The following is a 20406-nucleotide window of genomic DNA, read 5'->3' as shown; positions in this document are numbered from 1 at the left end:
AATGCTGAAAGGTATCCTTTAAGAAGAGGAAGAAGAAGAGAAAGGTAAAGATACAAATTATGAACAACAAATATGCATCTATCAACAAGTGAATCTAAGAATCAAGTTAATAAATAATCTCATGAACAGAATGAACTGGTGATTATAATAGAATCAGGGACATAGAAAGGGAATGGACTGACTATTCTTGGGGGGGAAAGGGGTGTGGGAGATGCGGGAAGAGACTGGACAAAAATCGTGCACCTATGGATGAGGACAGTGGGTGGGGAGTGAGGGCAGAGGGTGGGGCGGGAACTTGGAGGAGGGGAGTTATGGGAAGAAAAAAGAGGAACAAATGTAATAATCTGAACAATAAAGATTTAATTAAAAAAAATAAATGAATAGAGTTTACACTTAAAAATTTGGACTTCTATTGATAAACCAAAAGATCTGACTACATTAGACCCACATTACTATCTAATCATTATTATTTGTGCCTGCCTCCTTTTAGATGGAATATATGCTATACATTCTCTATTTATCTTTATGTATTTATAATAACTGGCACTAACAGGCATATGAGCTTGCATTCCTTAATTCAGTCCTTCTGCACCCTATAATACACTAAAAGATTCTCTAAAAAAGACACCACCACAATTGCAACATTATTATGTATATCACCCTTCTTTATTCAGATTGTAGTACTTTAACTGTGATATATAAAAATTATCATAAAAAGTTATCTTGTAGTATCAATTATAATTAAAATTTCTGACCAAAGGATTCAGCATTTACAAAGCTAATTCACCTCAACTCTTAAATAATTGTAAATAGTAAAAATATGACACATCAAAAAAATAGGGAGTTGTAAAAACACTATACACATTATTTATATAAAAATCTGGAACATAACATAATCCCCCTCCCACAAACATGTCATACAAAATATAATTATGTTGTGTCTCAAATTTGTTGATAGCAATGATATTTGTTCTTTTGAAAAAAAAAAAAAGGGCTGAACCAACAAATCTACTTCACCTTTTCTTAATTCCCCAGTTTGTCAACAAGTAAAATTTTAGCAATTTAACATTATACAAAAGTCCAAGAGAAGACTTTCTGTACTTTTAAATCACTAAAGTAATCTGATATTTTGCATAACATTCAGGATTATTTAATACATCTATAACAAATTATGTAGATCATTAGTAGAGACATTTTTAAAAGTTTGGTCATATATGAACAATATAATTAACTGATTACTCAGTTGTCACCTATGATTATATAGAAATCACCCTGTTTATAATATGGAAAATACTGGACCAAGCCAGGCTAAAGCCATTTAAATATCAGTGCAAGTGCAAGTTCATTTTTATTTAAATATTATAGTACTCTTCAGTTGGGGTATCTCCTGTAGCTTCCTGCATCTTATTTTTAAATGTCATGTCAGATAGTGTTATTTTGAAGTTAGTACAGTATTGAACATTGCAGCACTTGTCCAAGTTTACACTTATTTCAAAGAGTTCAAGGAGATTAAACCCCGTGTTCCACTTGACTATTAAGCAAGGAGAATTATTTGCTTTTGAAAGCAATCAGGTAATTATTGTGGAAGAAAGGAGAGAAGATGGGTTAAAAAAAACACAACACTTTTCTGACCTAATTAGGATATCTCAAGTATATTCAAAAATAGTATTTTTAGCTAAGCACCCTAGTGTCTTGGCCCACTAAATGAGAAAGGACTCTAATATAAGGTTGGGGAGAGTGTCTTCTGAAACAGCATGTACTAAAAATAATATTTTTTCAAGAGTGCTAGATTACAAATGCTGTAATGCTACAAGGAAGCCATGTATACTAAAGAATATGTGGTTACTTGAGGAACTATCTGAGAAGCAAGAGAATTACCTCTCAGGCTCTCTGAATTTACAGCAGTCCACCTTTATTCTAAACAAATTTTCTAGAGGCAACTTTCTTTCTTGCAATTTATTTTTCTCTCTTCCTTCATCTAGTTTCTGATTCAATTGCTCATGCTAGTGCCCAGGGAACGCATAAAAATTGCTTTTCGCCTCTGGGTCCCCATTTTGGTTTTAAGGATTGTTGTTGCTGAGACATGGCCTCAAGCACTTGGCCTGAGTACACTGGGTTTGGCAAGTATAATTTCTGAGCTTTTATCCTGTAATTTTACTAATTTGGAGAAATGATAGAGGAATGTAATTGTTCATTTCTCAGGAAAATACTATCAACATGACAATATCTGTAGTTTAGGTAAATTTTGTCACATTGTTTTACGCATTATGAATTTTAGAAATTCTTAGACATTTCTGAGTACATGTCTGAATTTGTGTATTGAAGGTATTTTAATATTTTATTAATTGGAAAGAAATCTTACATTTTTGTGAAGGGAGGATGACATATTTCAAGCAGTGAAGAATATAAAACTGCCCCTTATAAACATTTTAAGTTCAAGCTATTCTGAAGTTATTTCTTTTCTGATTTGAATGAGTTTGTGTATAACCCGTTGTTGTGTATTTGTTACTTGATTCATGCATTAATTACTAAGATATTCATTAATGTCCTGAAATCCAACTCCATAACAAGTAATAATGATTCTATCATTATTCATAATACTTTGTAAAATTTCAATGAGTTTTTGTGTATTGGAAATAAATCTCTGCTTTTTTCAAACAAAGATTTTTCCTAAATATAAAGAAGAATATTAAGTAGTGATGACTTTATGACATAAGGAAGGTTCTTTTTAAGTGTTGGGCAGCATGCTGTTTAATATTGAGATAAAAATTCGTCTTTCTCCCTGCACTTTGAACCCCCTTTTAATCTTTATTGCTCAACCAATCTGCATCAATTAAAGTAGTAGTGATCAAATTTTGGACATATAAATCCTTATGAAACATAATTCCAGCCCCTGGAAATCATTATACCACAGAATATCATCATTTTACCTGATTCCTTGGGAATTGGCATGATGCTCACCTTCAATGCTGAAGCCCTTTCTATGGAAGCAAATGAACAACTCTTCAAGAAGATCCTTGAAGTGTGGAAAGATATACCGTCTTCAGTAGGTAGGTATAAAAATTTTCCTCTTTCACATGATGCCATAGAAGCTTCCATTTTCTGATATGTGATACTTTTTCAAAGCATAGAGTTAATTTGGGATAGTGCATAGTTGTTCCCTTAGTGAAGTGATGTGCTTGTTATATGCTTAATGAATCCACAACCTACCATAAAGAGACTGATTTTGGCTTAGTTGTTCATTTGCAATAATAAGTATAATAAAAAGGGAATTTCTTTCCACAATAATGTATAATTATATTTTAACTCCCTTTGCTTGCAGATTTTACACAGATGTTGAAAATGGTTCATTCTAGCACATTTACTTTGGGATTTACCTTTTTCTAAGGAGACTGACAAATAGTCTTAAAAGAAGAGCCTAATGTTTCTATTTCATATAGTCAATAGTGTTCTGTTTATTGAGTAATAGTCTCATGAAGAATTAAATACAAACTGACTTTGTGACATATTGGCTGTCACTAAGATTTCATCATCCTTCATTTACAAGGAGATAAATATGACTTACTGGAATGCCCATTAGGTACCACCCAGATGGCAAAGTAAAGATAACTGCCTTTTTGTCTTCATCAGGCCAGGATATTTTTTCTTCCTGACCAATGCAGCACTGCAGATCTGAGAAATCTGAATAATTTGAGATTTTTGTATATGTCTCTGAGACTACAGAGGTGATTCTAGATAGCGAACAGAATGTATATGGAGAGTGAAAACATTAGAGAGAGTAGAATGGAGGATAAATATACCTGGAAGGGGAAGGAGTTTAAAGAAGCAAATGAAGAAGAGGAGAGGGGAAGAGAGAAAAAAAAGAGAAAGGTAGTTTGTCAATAGAGAAGCCAGAAGCTTCTGAAATCTCTATTAAAGGGCTAAATGTGATCCTCATGTGGCTGTAAAGACCAGTTTAAAAGAACTGCTTTTTAACTGACATTTTTTTCATTATGGGATGAGAGCACTTTGCATGGTGTCTGCAGAACCCTTTATTTTCCATACATGTTGTTAACGATTGTCCTGAAAACCTCCTCAAATTGCTTCAAACAGGTAAGAACTCACAGAGGATTTAAAACCATTTTAAGTGATGAAAGGTAAATGCCTACAATATAATTAATAGACCTAGGGCAAAGGAAACTGAAAATAATGAATCTTTATCTAACCATTACACTGGTACTTTTTAATCAATTTGATAATCAGAAACTGAAATAAGAAAATTCCATTCAAATGGGGAACAGAACAAACCTCTGGTATATATGCCAGTAGGCAATCATATGAATCAAAGGGCTCTTAAAAAGTTATCTGGTACAGGTCCTGTCCTTAAGACAACTTCTGACCTAAAACAACACAAAATACTTTAGTTGTTAGAATTTGAAAACCATCACTTTATATGTAAAATAAATTATAGCACTATAAGAACATCCTATTTTGGTTTGTGTATTAAGGGCATTTTGAGGGTATACTAAAGACTACAGTATAATACTGATATTAAAGAAATAAATTATTTCTTTTTCTATCTAAAAACAACTACTTGATATTTAAAGCTAACCTAGATCCAGATTTCCCCAATCTGAATTTTACATTTTCTTGAGATATATTAAATGTGTTAAGTAATAAGATCATTTCTCTAGATATTCAAATAGATATAGAAGCTTAACAATCACAGCAAATATCACTAACTATTCCAACCCAAATCATTAGATTCCACCTCATAAGCAGGCTAGCTCAGTAGCTAGGTTAAGAGGCAGATTAGTGTTTCAACATTAAGTTGGGAATTATGTAATGCCATATGAACTGTGTACTTGACTCTGCAAGTAAGCTGTGCATTAAGTTTAGAAATTGTTGCTCTCTGTGGTTGTTGACAATAATTCAATTTTAATGACGTATTCACATAGGTGAAAAAATTCAAATCTGAATAGGCAAAAAACTATTACTTGTTCCCGTCAGTCAAGCTATGTATTCCATAGCTTTCCTCATATCTGGAGTGATTTTAATTCTAGTCTAAAATTGGGCTTGTAAAATCTCCTTTCAATAAAATATGGTTGCAATTTAATTCAAGTTTATGTCAATTTCATTTGCATAAATATTTGGAAATGTAATGTAAAAGGAAGCAAGAAATAATAAATTCTTGCTAAGTTTTAGTTGAGGGATTCAAAATGGCTCACACTGCCTATGAAAAGTCACTTTCATAAAAGTTTCATAATTTTTCATGAATTTTTAATGCACATTTTACATACATATGTATAGGCCAGTTAAATTTTGGTTTATTTATTCATTTATTGAATCTATTGGAGGTACATTGGCTAATAAAATTATATAGTTTTAAGGTGTACAATTCTATAATACATTATCTGTATATTCTTTGTTCAACTCCCAAGTCATGTTTCTTTCCATTACCATTTCTCCCCCCATTTTCCCTCTCTTACCTCCCCCATCCCTGTTTCTCTCTGGTAATGACCATAGTGTTGTCTCTCAATGAGGTTTGGGGCAGTTTGTTTAATCCTTTCACCATTTTTTACTCAGTCCCCCGCCCAACACCCTCCCTTCTGAAAAACCATGATTCTGTTTCTATTTTGTTCATCAGTTTATTTTGTTCATTAGAATCCACATATAAGTGAAATCATATGGTATTTCTCTTTCTCTGACTGGCTCACTTCACTTTTCATAATACTCTCCAGGTCCATTCTTATCCTAGAACTTTTGTGGCCAGATAAGGGAAAATTTTAATTATAATTATATCAACTCAGATTTTATTGACTTTATAATAGAAGAAAATGAAAAATCTAATGAACTGAATTCTAATTTTAGTCATGTTAATATGAGAATGAAGGAATCTTGTTTTAGTGCTTTCTAGACTATTTTAACTTGACTCAAAATTTTTATATTATTTTAAGTGTAGGATTATATCTATTTATGGAAATTTGCCTCCCCATAAAGTACATAAAGAATATCAACTTGAAAGTTAAACATTTAAAAATAATACAGCCACTTGTGTCAAAAAAACCTTACAGCACCAACTGACTGTATGGCCATTTACATGATTAGGTTTTCTGCTTTAAAGCAATTGTCATAATCTTTATTGTCACCAAGTAAAATAAAACAGGTTATAAAAGTTGAAATCTTACAAAAATTTCCTGAGAAAGAAAAAGCATTAACAGTATCAAATTAGTTTTATTTTTCTTTATAACATAGTAATTCATTGAACTATATTAGAGTTGCTAAAGTCATTATTTGAGCAGGTCATTTTTAACAGTTTTAATTTTGAAAAGTTAGTCAGTTTTCCATGTATGTTACTTGAACACAATTACAAAACCTTATGGAATGTTGTACCTCAACTAGATTGTAAAAGAAGAATAGTTGTGGGTAGATTTGACTTTCTATCAACAGGGTAGAATTAACCCTTAGATTTTTTCTGCAGTATTAGAGAATATGAGTAGCAAAATTAATTTAGATATAGTTATTCAGCATTGATCACAATGCTAACAATAAATAGCTGGTTTAAACAACACTGCTAAGCAGCATAATAGCCAAATGACTGACTATAGAAGGAGGAAATAAAGTGTTTACCTGAACTGTAATAATCAGATTCTTAATAATCAAATAGTGGCTGTGGTTATAATTTTCTATCTCTGTTAGAAATATTTTGTGTTTTTCTAATTTTTAATTTTTATTATAGCATATGAATGTACACAGCGAACCACAGGATGGGGCCAAAAGGCCATTGAAGTTCGCTCTTTGCAATCAAGGCTTCTCGAAAGTGAACTGAAGCGCAGGTCAATTAAGAAGCTGAGATTTCTGTGTACCCGAGGTGACAAGGTAATATATCCTCCAGTAAAAGAAAAAATAAAGAAAACAATGAAAATTAACTAAAAAAATTACTACTTTTAAAACTACATTTAATCTTTAAGACGGATTTGCTATTATTTTTTCCATTTTACAAGAAAGAAAAATAAAATTATAATTTGGCTATTAGTGTAATGTAATCAATTTTATCAACCCAATCAGACAGTTTAGGTGAAAAATGCATTGAATAAAATCATTACAGTCCTTATATTATGAGAAATAATAACAAGAAGAAATAATCCTAATAGGATTAGGAATCAATCACATTTAGAAGAAATTACAGAAGATTCACTTAGTATCAGAACAGCCAGGGTACAGCAATGTGCTTCAAGGAAAGGTACTAGTTTTCAATATAAAGTAATATAATGGCAAGAACTGGTGTTTGAAGTCACATAGACCTAAGATGCAGTGCTGGCTCTACCGCATGACTAGGTGTAAGAACCTTGAAGTTTGATTAATCTTTCTGGGCCTTAGTTTCTTCATCTCCATTCTAATTATGTTTATGGCACATACCATATTTATATGACATGTTTCTCTCTAAGCCAATCAGTTTAGCTCATAATGTCAATCTATCGATGTCAGTGCATTCCACTGACAGAGAAAATTAAAATTGCACCGAGTAGAAAATTTCATAAAAGCCAGCAACAATGGTGAACATCAAAATAATTTAATCATTTCCTTATATTTAAAAAAGGAAAGTCAACAAGTGAAAGTTGATTTTTTAAGCAAAGAATTGTTAACCAAAATTAATCAAAAACTTTACCAGATAATTGTCACCTACAAAAAAATAATTTTGTTTAAATATAGTGCCATTTTATAGAATACTAGAGGCCCAGTGCACAAAATTCATGCACTCGGAGGGGGGGGTGGTCCCTCAGCCGGATTGCGAAAGGGTGCAGGCCAGGATGAGGGACCCCACCTGTGCACGATCTGGGCCAGTGAGGGATGCGAAAGGTTGGCCAGCTGGGGAGGGACCTTGGGAGGGCTCCAGGGTTTTTCTGGCCCATCTTGCTCAGTCTTGATCAGCCAGAGCCCAGCAGCAAGCTAACCTACCAGTCAGAGTGTCTTCTCCCTGGTGTTCAATGCACATCATAGCAGCTGGTTGACCAGTTGACTCTCTGCCCCCTGGTGGTCAGTGCACATCATAGCAAGAGGTTCAGCGGCCTTAGCATATCATTAGCATATTACACTTTGATTGGTTGAATGGATGACCGGACACTTAGCATATTAGGCTTTTATTATATAGGACTAGTGGCCCAATGCATGAAATTCTTGCACAGGGGTTATTTCTTCATCCCAGCCTGCACTTCTCCAATCGAGAACCCCTTGGAGGATGACCAGCAGTCAGATATCCCTCTCACAATCTGGGACCACTGGCTCCTAACTGCCCACCTGCCTGCCTGCCTGATCACCCCTAACTGCCTTTACCTGCCTGATCACCCCTAACTGCCCACTCCTGCCAGCCTGATGTTGCCCCCACCTGCCCTCCCATGCCGGCCTGATCTCACCCCTAACTGCTCTCCCCTGCTTGCCTGATCACCCCTAACCGCCCTCCCATGCCAGCCTGATCTCATCCCCAACTTCCCTCCCCTGCCAGCCTGATCTCGCTCACAATGGCCATCCCTGCTGGCCTGATCTCACCCCCAACTGCCCTCTCCTGCTGTCCTGATTGCCCCTAACTGCCTCTGCCTCAGCCCCCACCACCATGGCTTTGTCCTGAACGAAGTCAGACATCTGGAAGATGGCTGGTCCACCCAGTCTAATTAGCATATTACCCTTTTATTAGTATAGATAGATTATATAAGATAGGATTGCTTAAAGTGGGGGGAAGGCCTTTTTCAGCAGGAGGAAATGCTCTTGGCAGACAAAAATACATAATCCCTATATCTGGACTGATAGCCAACCATATGCACTATACTGCCAAACTGGTCTTTAAAAATTTGAACCGCTTTCTTACACCTTACACCAAACAGCTGTTTCCCTGAAAACCCCTCCTCAGCCCCCACCTTAGGTTCTGCCTTTTCAGTTCACTCAGATTAGGTTCTGATTGGTCGGTTTCTATGCCAGTCAGCATCTCCAAGCCTATCTCTAGGTCTGATCAGAGACGCTGGGCTGATTAGCAGCCACTCCAGGCTGCTGGCCAGGGGACTGAACTGCTGATCTCTCAGAGAGAGAGAGGCCTGGCTGCTGGTGAGGCCCAGAAAGAGACTGCAGATTAGACCCTGCTTCTCTCTCTCTCTGGGCCTCACCAGCAGCTGTGGTAACTGCTGATCAGCCCCACCTCTCTCTCTCCCCAAGAGGTCAGCAGTTCAGCCTGCTCACCAGTTCCGCTCATCAGAGCCTGCTGCACGCAGCCTGGCATTTGGTCAAGCCTTCAGTCATTTTGGACATTATGGACCCTGGGTTTTTATATATTAGGATGGTAAAAGGTATTTTTTAAAAATATATTTATACTACATTCTATTTTAAAATTCTTAGTCTTTAAATTGAAGAAATTCTATTCTGAAAAGCAGTATAGCTTAATATTTTAAGTGATTGATGCAGATAAATTGAAATTATAGTTGTATCTAACAAATATCAGGTTACAATGTACTAAACATTTACTGATGGTGTCTTTCTTTCTTTTTAAAGCTATTCTTTACCTCTACTTTGCGCAATCGCCACAGCCGGGTTTACTTTATGACCCTTGGAAAGCTTGAAGAGCTCCAAAGCGATTATGGTGTTTAAAAGATTACAATGATTGATTACACCATTTACAAACATCATAAATATGCAATTTGCATCTTAAAAATTCTGAGATTAAATTAGCATTCAGTTTTATTATTAGTGAAATGTTAAATCACATACTTTACTTTTAATGTAGCACATAATAGTTCTAATGAGAAGTGCAGCTTTATATATAAAATTAACTGTAGCAAGCTCTATGTACTCCAATGGTGTACAATATCTTTTGCACAACCTTTGTCACTTTTGTTACTGTGAATTCAAGCATTATTCTTTGGACAGTTTGGACAGTATCTATATTGAGATTTTATGACATGGAGTGAAGAAACCTGTAATGAGTTAGATTTCAAGTAGTTTTCAAAAGAATTGGCACTGAATGAGCTTTTTCAGAAAAAGTAAGAGTATAAATGAACCATATAGGAATTTTCAAAGTCATATAAAGAACTAAATGTTAGATTATGAAATGAAAACAACAAGGACTATGCTATAAACCAGACTAAGGTTGAACAACCTATATGCCTGGAGAAAACTACAGTGATAAAGGGGGAAAAGACCACCCATTTTCCCATTGCCCCATGGCAGTTAAACTCACAGTAAGAGAGCAGTTGTGTTCTTTTCACTGCATGTTAAGCTGTTTTTCTCCTGGTAAGAAGAAAGTTAAACCTCAGATGCTTTATTTTTCTCAGAACCCCCAACAATGTGCAATAGTTTTTAAAAACCCCTATGGTTTTTAAATAATACACTTGCATGCCTGAATACAGGACTGAACTCCTATACACATGTACTGTAGAATTACTTTATTTTTTTAATACTTTAATGTAGGAGTCAAATTTTAACCCCAAGAACCAATTGGTTGATTTATCAATATTCTTATCTGGCCAACAGACATTAAATATTTTCCCAACCCCAGATTAAACTATATAAAAGTTTCCCTTCAGTTATTAAAAAAATATATAATAAAATTTTAGCTGCTAAAATTTATCTTTTATATTTCTATTTCTGTAAAATTGGAAATTTATCTAAAGTGATAAATCCACATGTAGGGACTTAATGTTTTAGGTAAAAATAATGAAAATATTTTGAAAAAATAAAACTTTGTTCAGATACCCAAACCTACAAATTTAGAGTGCTGAAAATCATGCTAGTTTATCATCCATATATGTTATAGATGCCATGCAAAGGTGATTTTTGGTCACCTATGGTAACTGCTACCTGGTGAAAAGCATAATTTCTGCATATCCATCCTCAATACCATGGTTAGTTCTGGGGCAATAGAGAGGCAACTGAACTACCACAAAGTTTACCTCAGTATAATTCCTCTAGCCTGCTTCTAAAATCTGAAGCCAGTGCTAGTGGGATCATAATTTTCAAACTACCTGGTTAAACAAAATACAAAAGCAGCTGACTATGTGTGATTTCATGATAGCATGTTATTTTCTTAGGATCTTAGTGCCAGGAATGATGATACAACAACTTATATCAAGAGTTTAGTAGCTCAATAGTGAGAATTTAGGAGAACCCGAATCCATGAATTAAAAAAATAAATGTGATTCACATCTCTGTTACTGTGATACAATAATGTGATCCTAAAACTGGCTTATTCTTGAGTGTTTACAATTAAAATAACTTTTTAAATGCAGTAGTTTAAAAAGAAAAAAAAAACTTTCATGTCAAATTATTTCCTTAGAAGTAGTCTTCATTATCATAAATTTGTACACCTTAAAGGCCATGGGGAACTTTGTGCAAGTACCTCATCGCTGAGCAAATGGAGCTTGCTATGTTTGAATTTCAGAAAATGTTCTCATTTAAGTAGTATGTAGAATCAAGTCTTTTAGAAATTAATTTTTCTTCAAAATATTTACTCAAAGTTAAGTTTCAAAAATAACTTTTATGTTAAAATCATATTTTAAGGTAGTAAGAGGGTAAACTATTTTAGGATGTCAACTCCCATTGTACTCTGTGGTTGTTATTCTAATACACATAGACAATAGTGAGCTACATATACAGAAATGTCCCAAATTAAACAAGCCGGAGAGATTGCAAAATGTGTAACTGAGCTTTAAAGGATAAGGTGTTTAGTGAAGAAAGCAAGGTGATCATATATTAAAAAGAAACATTGAAATGTTGGGTAGCCAAATAGGACTGAACATATTTAAAGTGGTTCAGAAGTAATGAGTATTTTTGATTTATATGTTAATTCATCTGGAATTTTTATACCATATGCCAGCTAGAACAAGTAAGTGAAGGGACAATGAAATGTTGTAGTCAGTGCACTGTAATAGAAGAAATTATATCAACACCTTACCTTGTAGCAGCAGCATCTGGAAGCCCTGGCCTATCACAGAAATGTGGTGGGGGATACTTGACAAGTCAATTCCCTAGTTCTGTGATTTGAAGCATGAATGTTGTGGTAGGTTGTTAGTAGTATTGGGACAGAGAAAGTTTTATTTCAGTGTACTTTAATTTTGTCATCAAAACCCTTTTATTAAAATAAAAGGCATCATTGGAAATATTTGAAAACTAGAAAATGATGTGTGAAAAGGATTGTCAAGAAAAGCTCTGATTAAGTATGTTAAAGAAAGGTAAGATCCTCAGAGAAAACAGTAAGAAAGGATAATGATTAAGAGAGTAAAATAGGCAAAACAGAAATTACATATGTATGTACACACACAAACCATTAGAATGCATAAATTTTAACATTTTCAGTGCTACCAGTGTCTATATAAATTAATCACTAATTGTTTTCTGCCAGGTCTTACTTAATTAAGATATAAGATAGTATCCATAAAACCAGGAATAATACCACATGAATTCAATGGGAACTTTTAGGTATTCTTCTATTCTTTTTCAAAAATGTGCTGATTTAAATTGATTTGTATTTAGTCTGTGCTCTAACTTTAAAAAAAATATTGAAATCATCTTTGAGATTGCTAATTGTTTCATCAGAAAGTCTTCAATGAACCGTTGTTCAACCTCTAAAAATAAAAAAATTGAATTATTGATGGATGTCATTATTTGAAATATACTTATCTTAATGCCTCTGAATTAGAACTCATTTAAGGAATATTAATTTACTTAAAGTGTATAATAACACACTGATTAAAAGGTGTTAGGGGTTCTGCCTATTGTTCCATTAATAATTTTGGCCAACTAGTGGTATATTATTAATCTGGCTAAAATCTTCCTGGGTATAGTGGTGGAATTAGAAACTAGTCAATTTTCTTCTAAGTGTGTTGGACTTTACATAGACACACGGACTCACAGGATGTGGGTTAAACCCAAGCATGTTTTAATGCTGACTTATTTCCCATCTCACCCCAGTGTCCTGAATTCCTGTGGAGAAGAGGAGGAACCTTATCAAAAGGGTAACCTTATCCAAAGAGAGGAATAAAGATTTATAGTTTCTTAGCATTTAAGAAAGAGTTTAATATAGGCTGATGATGGGAAATAGGAGGTGGAGTAATCCTGGCAGGTCATCAAGGAAGCTGAACCCTTTAATTGGGGCCAGAAAAGAATAGTACTTCTCTTAGCAGGTCACAGAAGCATTTAAGACATGGTGCCATTAATATTTATTGTCTTGGAATATTCTGGAGAGATGTTCATCAAGCTTTCCCAGTAGGGACAGCTGGGTGTGGTCCCAATTTGTTAAGTGTAGCCAGGCATTCAGAAGTTGGTTTATTCAGACATGACAAGCTTGTCTGGGCTTTTCGAGACTAAATTCAAAGTTCTCCATTACAATCAACTGAATATATAAGGCCCAGATATTTTTCCTATTTTAAGAGACAATGTCATGAGCCAAGGAATACAAATATCATCACAGATTGATATTAGAATGGGCAGGGTAATGCTCCAAGGTCGATAAAGGACATTGTCCTAGGGATCCTTTACCAAAACCTGGGGATGGGGTAGGTCATGAGTAGAAGTCACTATTAGTAACTTTATCACTCTGAAAGGGAATAGTGCATTTGAAGACTCCAGTAATGCAAGTCTATTAACTGAATCTTATCACAACACTATGATTTCCAACATAATAGCATGTGCCACACCAGCACAGCCAAGGGTGAACCTGAGGAGGGGTGGTGAAGGATTAAAGAAGACAGACAAGCCCTGACCAGTTTGGCTCAGTGGATAGAGCATCGGCCTGGGGACTGAAGGGTCCCAGGTTCAATTCCTGTCAAGGGCATGTACCTTGGTTGCAGGCACATCCCCAGTAGGGAGTGTGCAAGAGGCAGTTGAATGGATGTATCACTCTCATCGATGTTTCTAACTCTCTATCACTCTCCTCCCTTCTTCTCTGTAAAAAATCAATAAAATATTTTTTTAAAAAAAGACAGACAAAGAGACTACAGCTGGGGCCAAGGGTAAACCTGAGGAGGGGTGGTGAAGGATTAAAGAAGGCAGACAAAGAGACTACAGCTGGGCCTCGGGGGTTCTCCCATGCCTGGATGAGGACACATACGACCCAGCCTGCAAGCCAATGCTATTTTTTATAGTCTGATTAAAACAAGGGTCGATTAACAGGTATACAAAGGTTCTTGTTTTGGTAACACTTGCTGCACCTCCCACAGCCCAATAGCTACCTAGGAAAGAATTAGGGAGGGCTACAAGGTCAGGGTTAATTATGCTAGGCGAGCTCTGCCCTCCAGGCTGGGACTTGTTTGTGGCCCTGCCACAGGTGAGCCAGAGGCTTGACCCTAGCCACTCCCTACAATACCACTTTTTTATTTATAGCAGTGGTTCTCAACCTTGGCTGCACATTAGAATCATCTGGGAATCTTTTAAAAATTCTGATTTCTGGGCCTCATCCTCCGGAAATTCTGTTTCTTTGTTATGGGGTGGGGCCACAACATTACTAACAAAGAAACGGAATTTCTGGAGGATGAGACCCAGAAATCAGGATTTTAAAAAGATTCCCAGGTGATTCTAATGTGCAGCCAAGGTTGAGAATCACTGATTTATAGGGACTTTAACCCTTAAGGAGTCTCAGGTTCTTGGAGGTAATAAAGCCATTGAATATGGCAAAATTGATAACTCCATCTTCCTTGACATAATTTCTTCTCTTGGCTTCTGGGATACCACTTTCTCCTGATTTGTCTCCTGCATCATTACTGTAATTGATTGTGTCTGTAGGAAAACATATAACCATGCTAACTGCTCTCATTTCTTACTGTCTCCTCTTTTGGTTTGTTGTCATCTCTTATCTCTAAATGTTATAACACCTCAGGGCTCATTTCTAGTATCTTATATCTCTTCCATTATAATTTTTTCTACTTTATAACACCTATTATCATGCATTTTAAAGTCATCTATACACTGGCAAGACACAAATAATTATCTTCAGTCTGAACCACTTCCCTGAGATCCAGATTCATATAACCTGCTGCTTACATGATACATTCAATTTTTAAAAAACAGCTTTATTCAAAGTGGGAATAGAGGGATCATAACTCAAAGTAACAAAAGCCTATATGACAAACCTACAGCCAACATCATCCTTAACAGAAAAAAACTAAAATCATTTCTCCTAAGAATAGGGACAAGACAAGGATGCCCACTTTCACCACTCCTGTTTAACATAGTACTGGAAGTACTAGCCATAGCAATCAGACAAGAAGAAATAAAAGGAATCCAAATTGGATAAGAAGAAGTAAAACTGTCATTATTTGCAGATGACATGATACAGTACATAGAAAACACTAAAGACTGCATCAAAAAAATCTACTAGACTTAATAAATGAATTTGGCAATGTAGCAGGATGCAAAATTAACACCCAGAAATCTATGGCTTTTTTATACACCAATAATGAACTCACAGAAAGAGAAACTAAAAACAAAAATCCCATTTACCATTGCAACAAAAAAAAATTAAGATACCTAGGAATAAACTTAACTAAGGAGGTAAAAGACCTGTACTCAGAAAACTACAGGACATTGAAAAAAGAAATAGAAGTTCACATAAACAAATGAAAGAATATACCATGTTCATAGATTGGTAGAATCAACATCATTAAAATGTCCATACTACCTAAAGCAATTTATAGATTCAATGCAATCCTCATTCAAATACCAACAGCATATTTCTTTTTTAAATTTTATTTTATTGTTTAAAGTATTGCAAATAGTAATACTTTATGTCTCCTTTTTTCCCATTGACCTCCCTTGGGTCTCCCCTACCCCCGCACATGCCCTCACCACCCCCCAGTGTCTTGTGTCCATTGGTTATGTTTATATGCATTCATACAAGTCCTTTAGTTGATCTCTTACCCCCGTCAACCCTCCCCTGCATTCCCACTGTAGTTTGGCAGTCTTTGACAGTCTGTTCAATGCTTCATTGCTTCTATATCTATTTTTGTTCATCACTTTTTAATGTTCTTTATATTCCACAAATGAGTGAGATCATGTGGTATTTATCTTTCACTGAATGGCTTATTTCACTTAGCATAATGCTCTCTAGGTCCATTCATGCTGTTTCAAATGGTAAGAACTCCTTCCTTTTTACAGCAGCATAGTATTCCATTGTGTAGATGTACCACAGTTTTCTAATCCACTCATCTGCTGATGGGCACTTAGGCTGTTTCCAAATTTTTGCTATTGTAAATTGTGCTGCTATGAACATAGGGGTGCAAATATCCTTTCTGATTTGTGTTTCTGTTTTCCTGGGTTATATTCTTAGAAGTGAGATTACTGGGTCAAATGGCAGTTCCATTTTATTTTTTTGAAGAAACGCCATTCTGTTTTCCACAGTGGCTGCACCAGTCTGCATTCCCACCAACAGTGAAGGAGGGTGCCCTTTTCTCCGCATCCTCTCCAGCACTTGTCATTTGTTGATTTGTTGATGATAGCCATTCTTGCAGGGGTGAGATGGTACCTCATTTTCATTTTGATTTGCAACCCTCAGATGATTAGTGACTTTGAGCATATTTACATATGTCTCTTGGCTTTCTGTATGTTCTCTTTCAAAAAGTGTCTATTTAGGTCCTTTGCTCATTTTTTGATTGAATTGTTTATCTTCCTTTTGTAAAGTTGTATGGGTTCCCTGTAAATTTTGGAGACTCAAGCCTTATCAGAGATAACATTGGCAAATATGTTCTCCCAAGCAGTGGGCTTTATTGTTGTTCTGTTGATAGGTTTTTGTTTTTTTTTTCTGTGCAGAAGCGTTTTATTTTGATAAAGTCCCATTTGTTTATTTTATCCTTAGTTTCCATTTTCCTAGGTCCTAGATGGTGAACCTATGACACGCGTGTCAGAGGTTACAGGCGAACTCATTTTTTTGGTTGATTTTTCTTTGTTAAATGGCATTTAAATATATAAAATAAATATCAAAATTATACATCTTTGTTTTACTATGGTTGCAAATATCAAAAAATTTCTATATGTGACACGGCACCAGAGTTAAGTTAGGGGTTTTCAAAATGCTGACACACCAAGCTCAAAAGGTTCGCCATCACTGCCCTAGGAGCTGTATCAGTAAAGATATTGCTACGACAAATGTCTACTATTTTGCTGCCTATGGCTTCTTCTAATATTTCTATGGTTTCCCATCATACATTTAAGTCCTTTATCCATTTTGAGTTTATTTTTGTGTATGGTGTAAGTTGGTGGTCTAGTTTCATTTTTTTGCATGTATCTGTCCAATTTTCCCAACACCATTTATTGAAAAAACTGTCTTGACTCCATTATATGGTCTTGCCTCTTTTGTCAAATATTAATTGAGCATATTGGCTTGTGTCAATTTCTGGGTTCTTTGGTCTGTTCCACTGCTCTATATGTATGTTCTTGTGCCAATACAAGGCAGTTTTGAGAACAGTGGCCTTGCCTCTGTGTTGTTTCTCCAGTCTTGTCAGTCCCAAAGCACCTTGCCTTCCTCTTATCACCTTTCAAAGTCCTCTTTTGGTTTCCACATGCATTATAAATCCAGAGTTTGTAGTTAGTTGTACATGGTGGGAAGGGGAAGAGAGAAATGAGTCTGTTCCATCTTGTACCTTGTATTTACAGTGACCTAAATAATGCATCCATACACCTCTTTATTGCCTTTTCTTCCTTTCTGACTCACTCTGCCAACTCTATAACTCCTGTTTTCAGTCATCATCTTTCAAATAAAACATCTGAACCCATGTTTTTGTAACAAGTTTTGCTTTCACTAGAAGTCAAAGACAAACCAAATAGGCTAAAATAGGTTATAGACATGAAAAATATGATCATTAAAAGGAGAATAGTGTATAAACTTATTAAAATGTTTGACCCACTCATAATGAAATAAATAAGAATGATAACAAAGATATCATTTTCTACCTGTCATATTGGCAGAGGTTAAAGATTTTAATATTATGCCTATTGTATGTGCTATATTGTAATCTCTTTGCAAGACAATTCGACTATAGCTCTCAGCATACACATGTCCTTTGATTCAGCCATTTTACTTCTAGAAATATATACCACAGATGTACTCACACATATATAGGTATATGCACAAGGGTGTTTGTTGCACGACTGGTGGTATTAAAGCATTGGACTGGGGAGAAATAATTGAATTTCCATCAGTAAGCTATTGATTTTAAAAGTATGATTTTAAAAATATTTCCTACTAAATCCATATAGTAGGAAATATTCCATAAAAAAAATAAAGCATATCTATGTGGGACAATATAGAAAAACATCACAGATTCAGTAAAGGAATAATATAAAGTGCAAAAATGTACATAGCATAATTGAAAATTATTTATACTGTTATATTACACTAGAGGCCCAGTGCACAAAATTCATGCTGGGGGGGGCGGTGTCCCTCAGCCAAGCCTGCCCCCTCTCACAGTCTGGGAGCCTCAGGGGATGTCCTACTGACAGGAGGAAACCAGACTGATCAGGGGAAGGAGCCACCCCCATCACCCCACTGCTGCTGCCACTGCTGGCCGCCGCAGCCACCAAGGTGTTTTCATCAACACGGACTCCAGTCCCTTCACCACGAAAAAATGACACTTTATTTAGGCATTTTCAAGATGTCTCTTTCATAGCACATGACATTTCTTTCTTTCTTTCTTTTATTTATTTTTTATCCTCACCTGAGGATATTTTCCCATTGATTTTTAGAGAGTGTGGAAGAGAGAGGAAAAGACAGAGAGAAACATCAATGTGAGAGGGACATTTCAATTGGTTGCCTCCTGCATGAGCCCTGACCTGGGCCCCAGCCAGGGAGGAGCCTGCAACCTAGGTACATGCCCTTGGTCAGAATTGAACCTGGAACCTGCAGTCCACAGGCCAAGGCTCTAACCCACTGAGCCAAACCAGCTAGGGCAGGATATGACATTTCTTAGCCCCTCTAGCAGCAGACCTTCATTTTTTTTTTCCTCCAGGAGTGAGGTGGAAAAACCCTAAATCACCTTCTTGGATTCTTATTACCCAAGTTACCAAGAACACTGCGAGTGGCGTACTGGGAGCTTAGCCAATGAACAGTAAGACAAGGTGTTTTCTTTGAAGCTCACATGCAGAGGCAGGACTGCTGGCACACCACAGCTGGCAGGCCCCCCTGTCTCTGTTCCAGGTATGCTCAAGTCACCACTGCAGCTTAGGCACACCCCCCTGTCTCCACTCCAGGCCTGCGCCATCCATGACTTGCCTCACCGCGCACGCAGTCCCCTCCTGCCCACCTGCGCGCAGCCTCCTCCTAAGCAGTCATGATGTTACAGTGTCCCGAACAATTTGCATATTTCCTCTTTTTATATAATATATATATATATACATATATACACAATAACTTTTAACATTAATAAATATTGCCCCTGAGAAAAGAAAAAATATAGTTTGAGTAGGTGAAATATCTATTTTTCATTTTCTATATTTTTGTACTCAGAATTTTTAGTCATGCTCATATATTATATTTTCAATTATAAAAATTCACCAAATAAATAATGGATGTGTGTTCCTTAATTGTAATTGAAATTAATTTAATTTTGACTGTTGTTTTAGTTTGAGAGGGAAAAACTATTTGTTCTCTAGAGTTGGTGCATAGAAAAATATCCCCACCCCCCACACACACATACACACACCAAAATGTTAAAAGTAATAATCTACATAAAGAAAAAAACATATATTATTCTATTTATTTTACATAATTTCCTGAAATATTTGTAATGTGCATGTATTATTTAAATAATGAAATAGTATTGAAATAATTTAAAATTATTTAAACAAATACAGTACTATTATTATATTTTAAAAACTTATTTCCCAAAAATATATATTTTAATAAACTTTTTTTTAAATGAACTCTTTATGGCATGTCTGGATGTCACCATCCTCCTTCTCACTGCAAAACTACTTTATCCTATTACTAGCTGTCCTTTTTCCCTTGACTCTTCTACGTTGGTCTAATTGCTGCTTTTGTAGCATAATCAGGAAGTACATGAGAGAAAAAGAGTCCCCTCATTGAACACTTGAGCTTAGGCCTCTAATGCAATACATATTAAGGGGAATGTGATTTTTCCTTGAGACTAGATCAGTGGTTCTCAACCTTCCTAATGCCGCGACCCTTTAATACAGTTCCTCATGTTGTGGTGACCCCCAATTTCATGGTTACAAATTGGACATAACTAAAGCATAGTGATTAATCACAAAAACAATATGTGATTATATATGTTTTTTCTGATGGTCTTAGGTGACCCCTGTGAAAGGGTCGTTCCACCCTCAAAGGAGTCGCGACCCACAGGTTGGGAATCGCTGGAGTAGATGAAACTACAACTTTCATATATAGATTATAATTCTGCTGCACTTTATTATTTTAAGTGAGTGTTGTAATAAAATAAA

The 20406-nt window shown here is 35.6% G+C and overlaps 1 protein-coding gene across 1 annotated transcript in view; it reads left to right on the top strand.

Annotated features, from left to right (window-relative positions):
• NRK (Nik related kinase) overlaps window positions 1-12591 on the top strand; it is a 165683-nt gene extending 153092 nt beyond the window's left edge. Inside the window, exons 27-29 of the mRNA XM_059679219.1 lie at window positions 2891-3050; window positions 6719-6858; window positions 9517-12591. Of these exons, the coding sequence (XP_059535202.1) occupies window positions 2891-3050; window positions 6719-6858; window positions 9517-9612 (396 nt within the window). The 3' untranslated portion in view covers window positions 9613-12591. The remainder of the gene's footprint in view (window positions 1-2890; window positions 3051-6718; window positions 6859-9516) is intronic.
• Window positions 12592-20406: the final 7815 nt, after the last annotated feature.

The sequence above is a fragment of the Myotis daubentonii genome, chromosome X (assembly GCF_963259705.1).
Source record: "Myotis daubentonii chromosome X, mMyoDau2.1, whole genome shotgun sequence".
Taxonomy (NCBI): Eukaryota; Metazoa; Chordata; class Mammalia; order Chiroptera; family Vespertilionidae; genus Myotis; species Myotis daubentonii.
The sequence above is the reverse complement of the archived record's forward strand: the minus strand, read 5'-3'. Positions and strand labels throughout refer to the sequence as shown.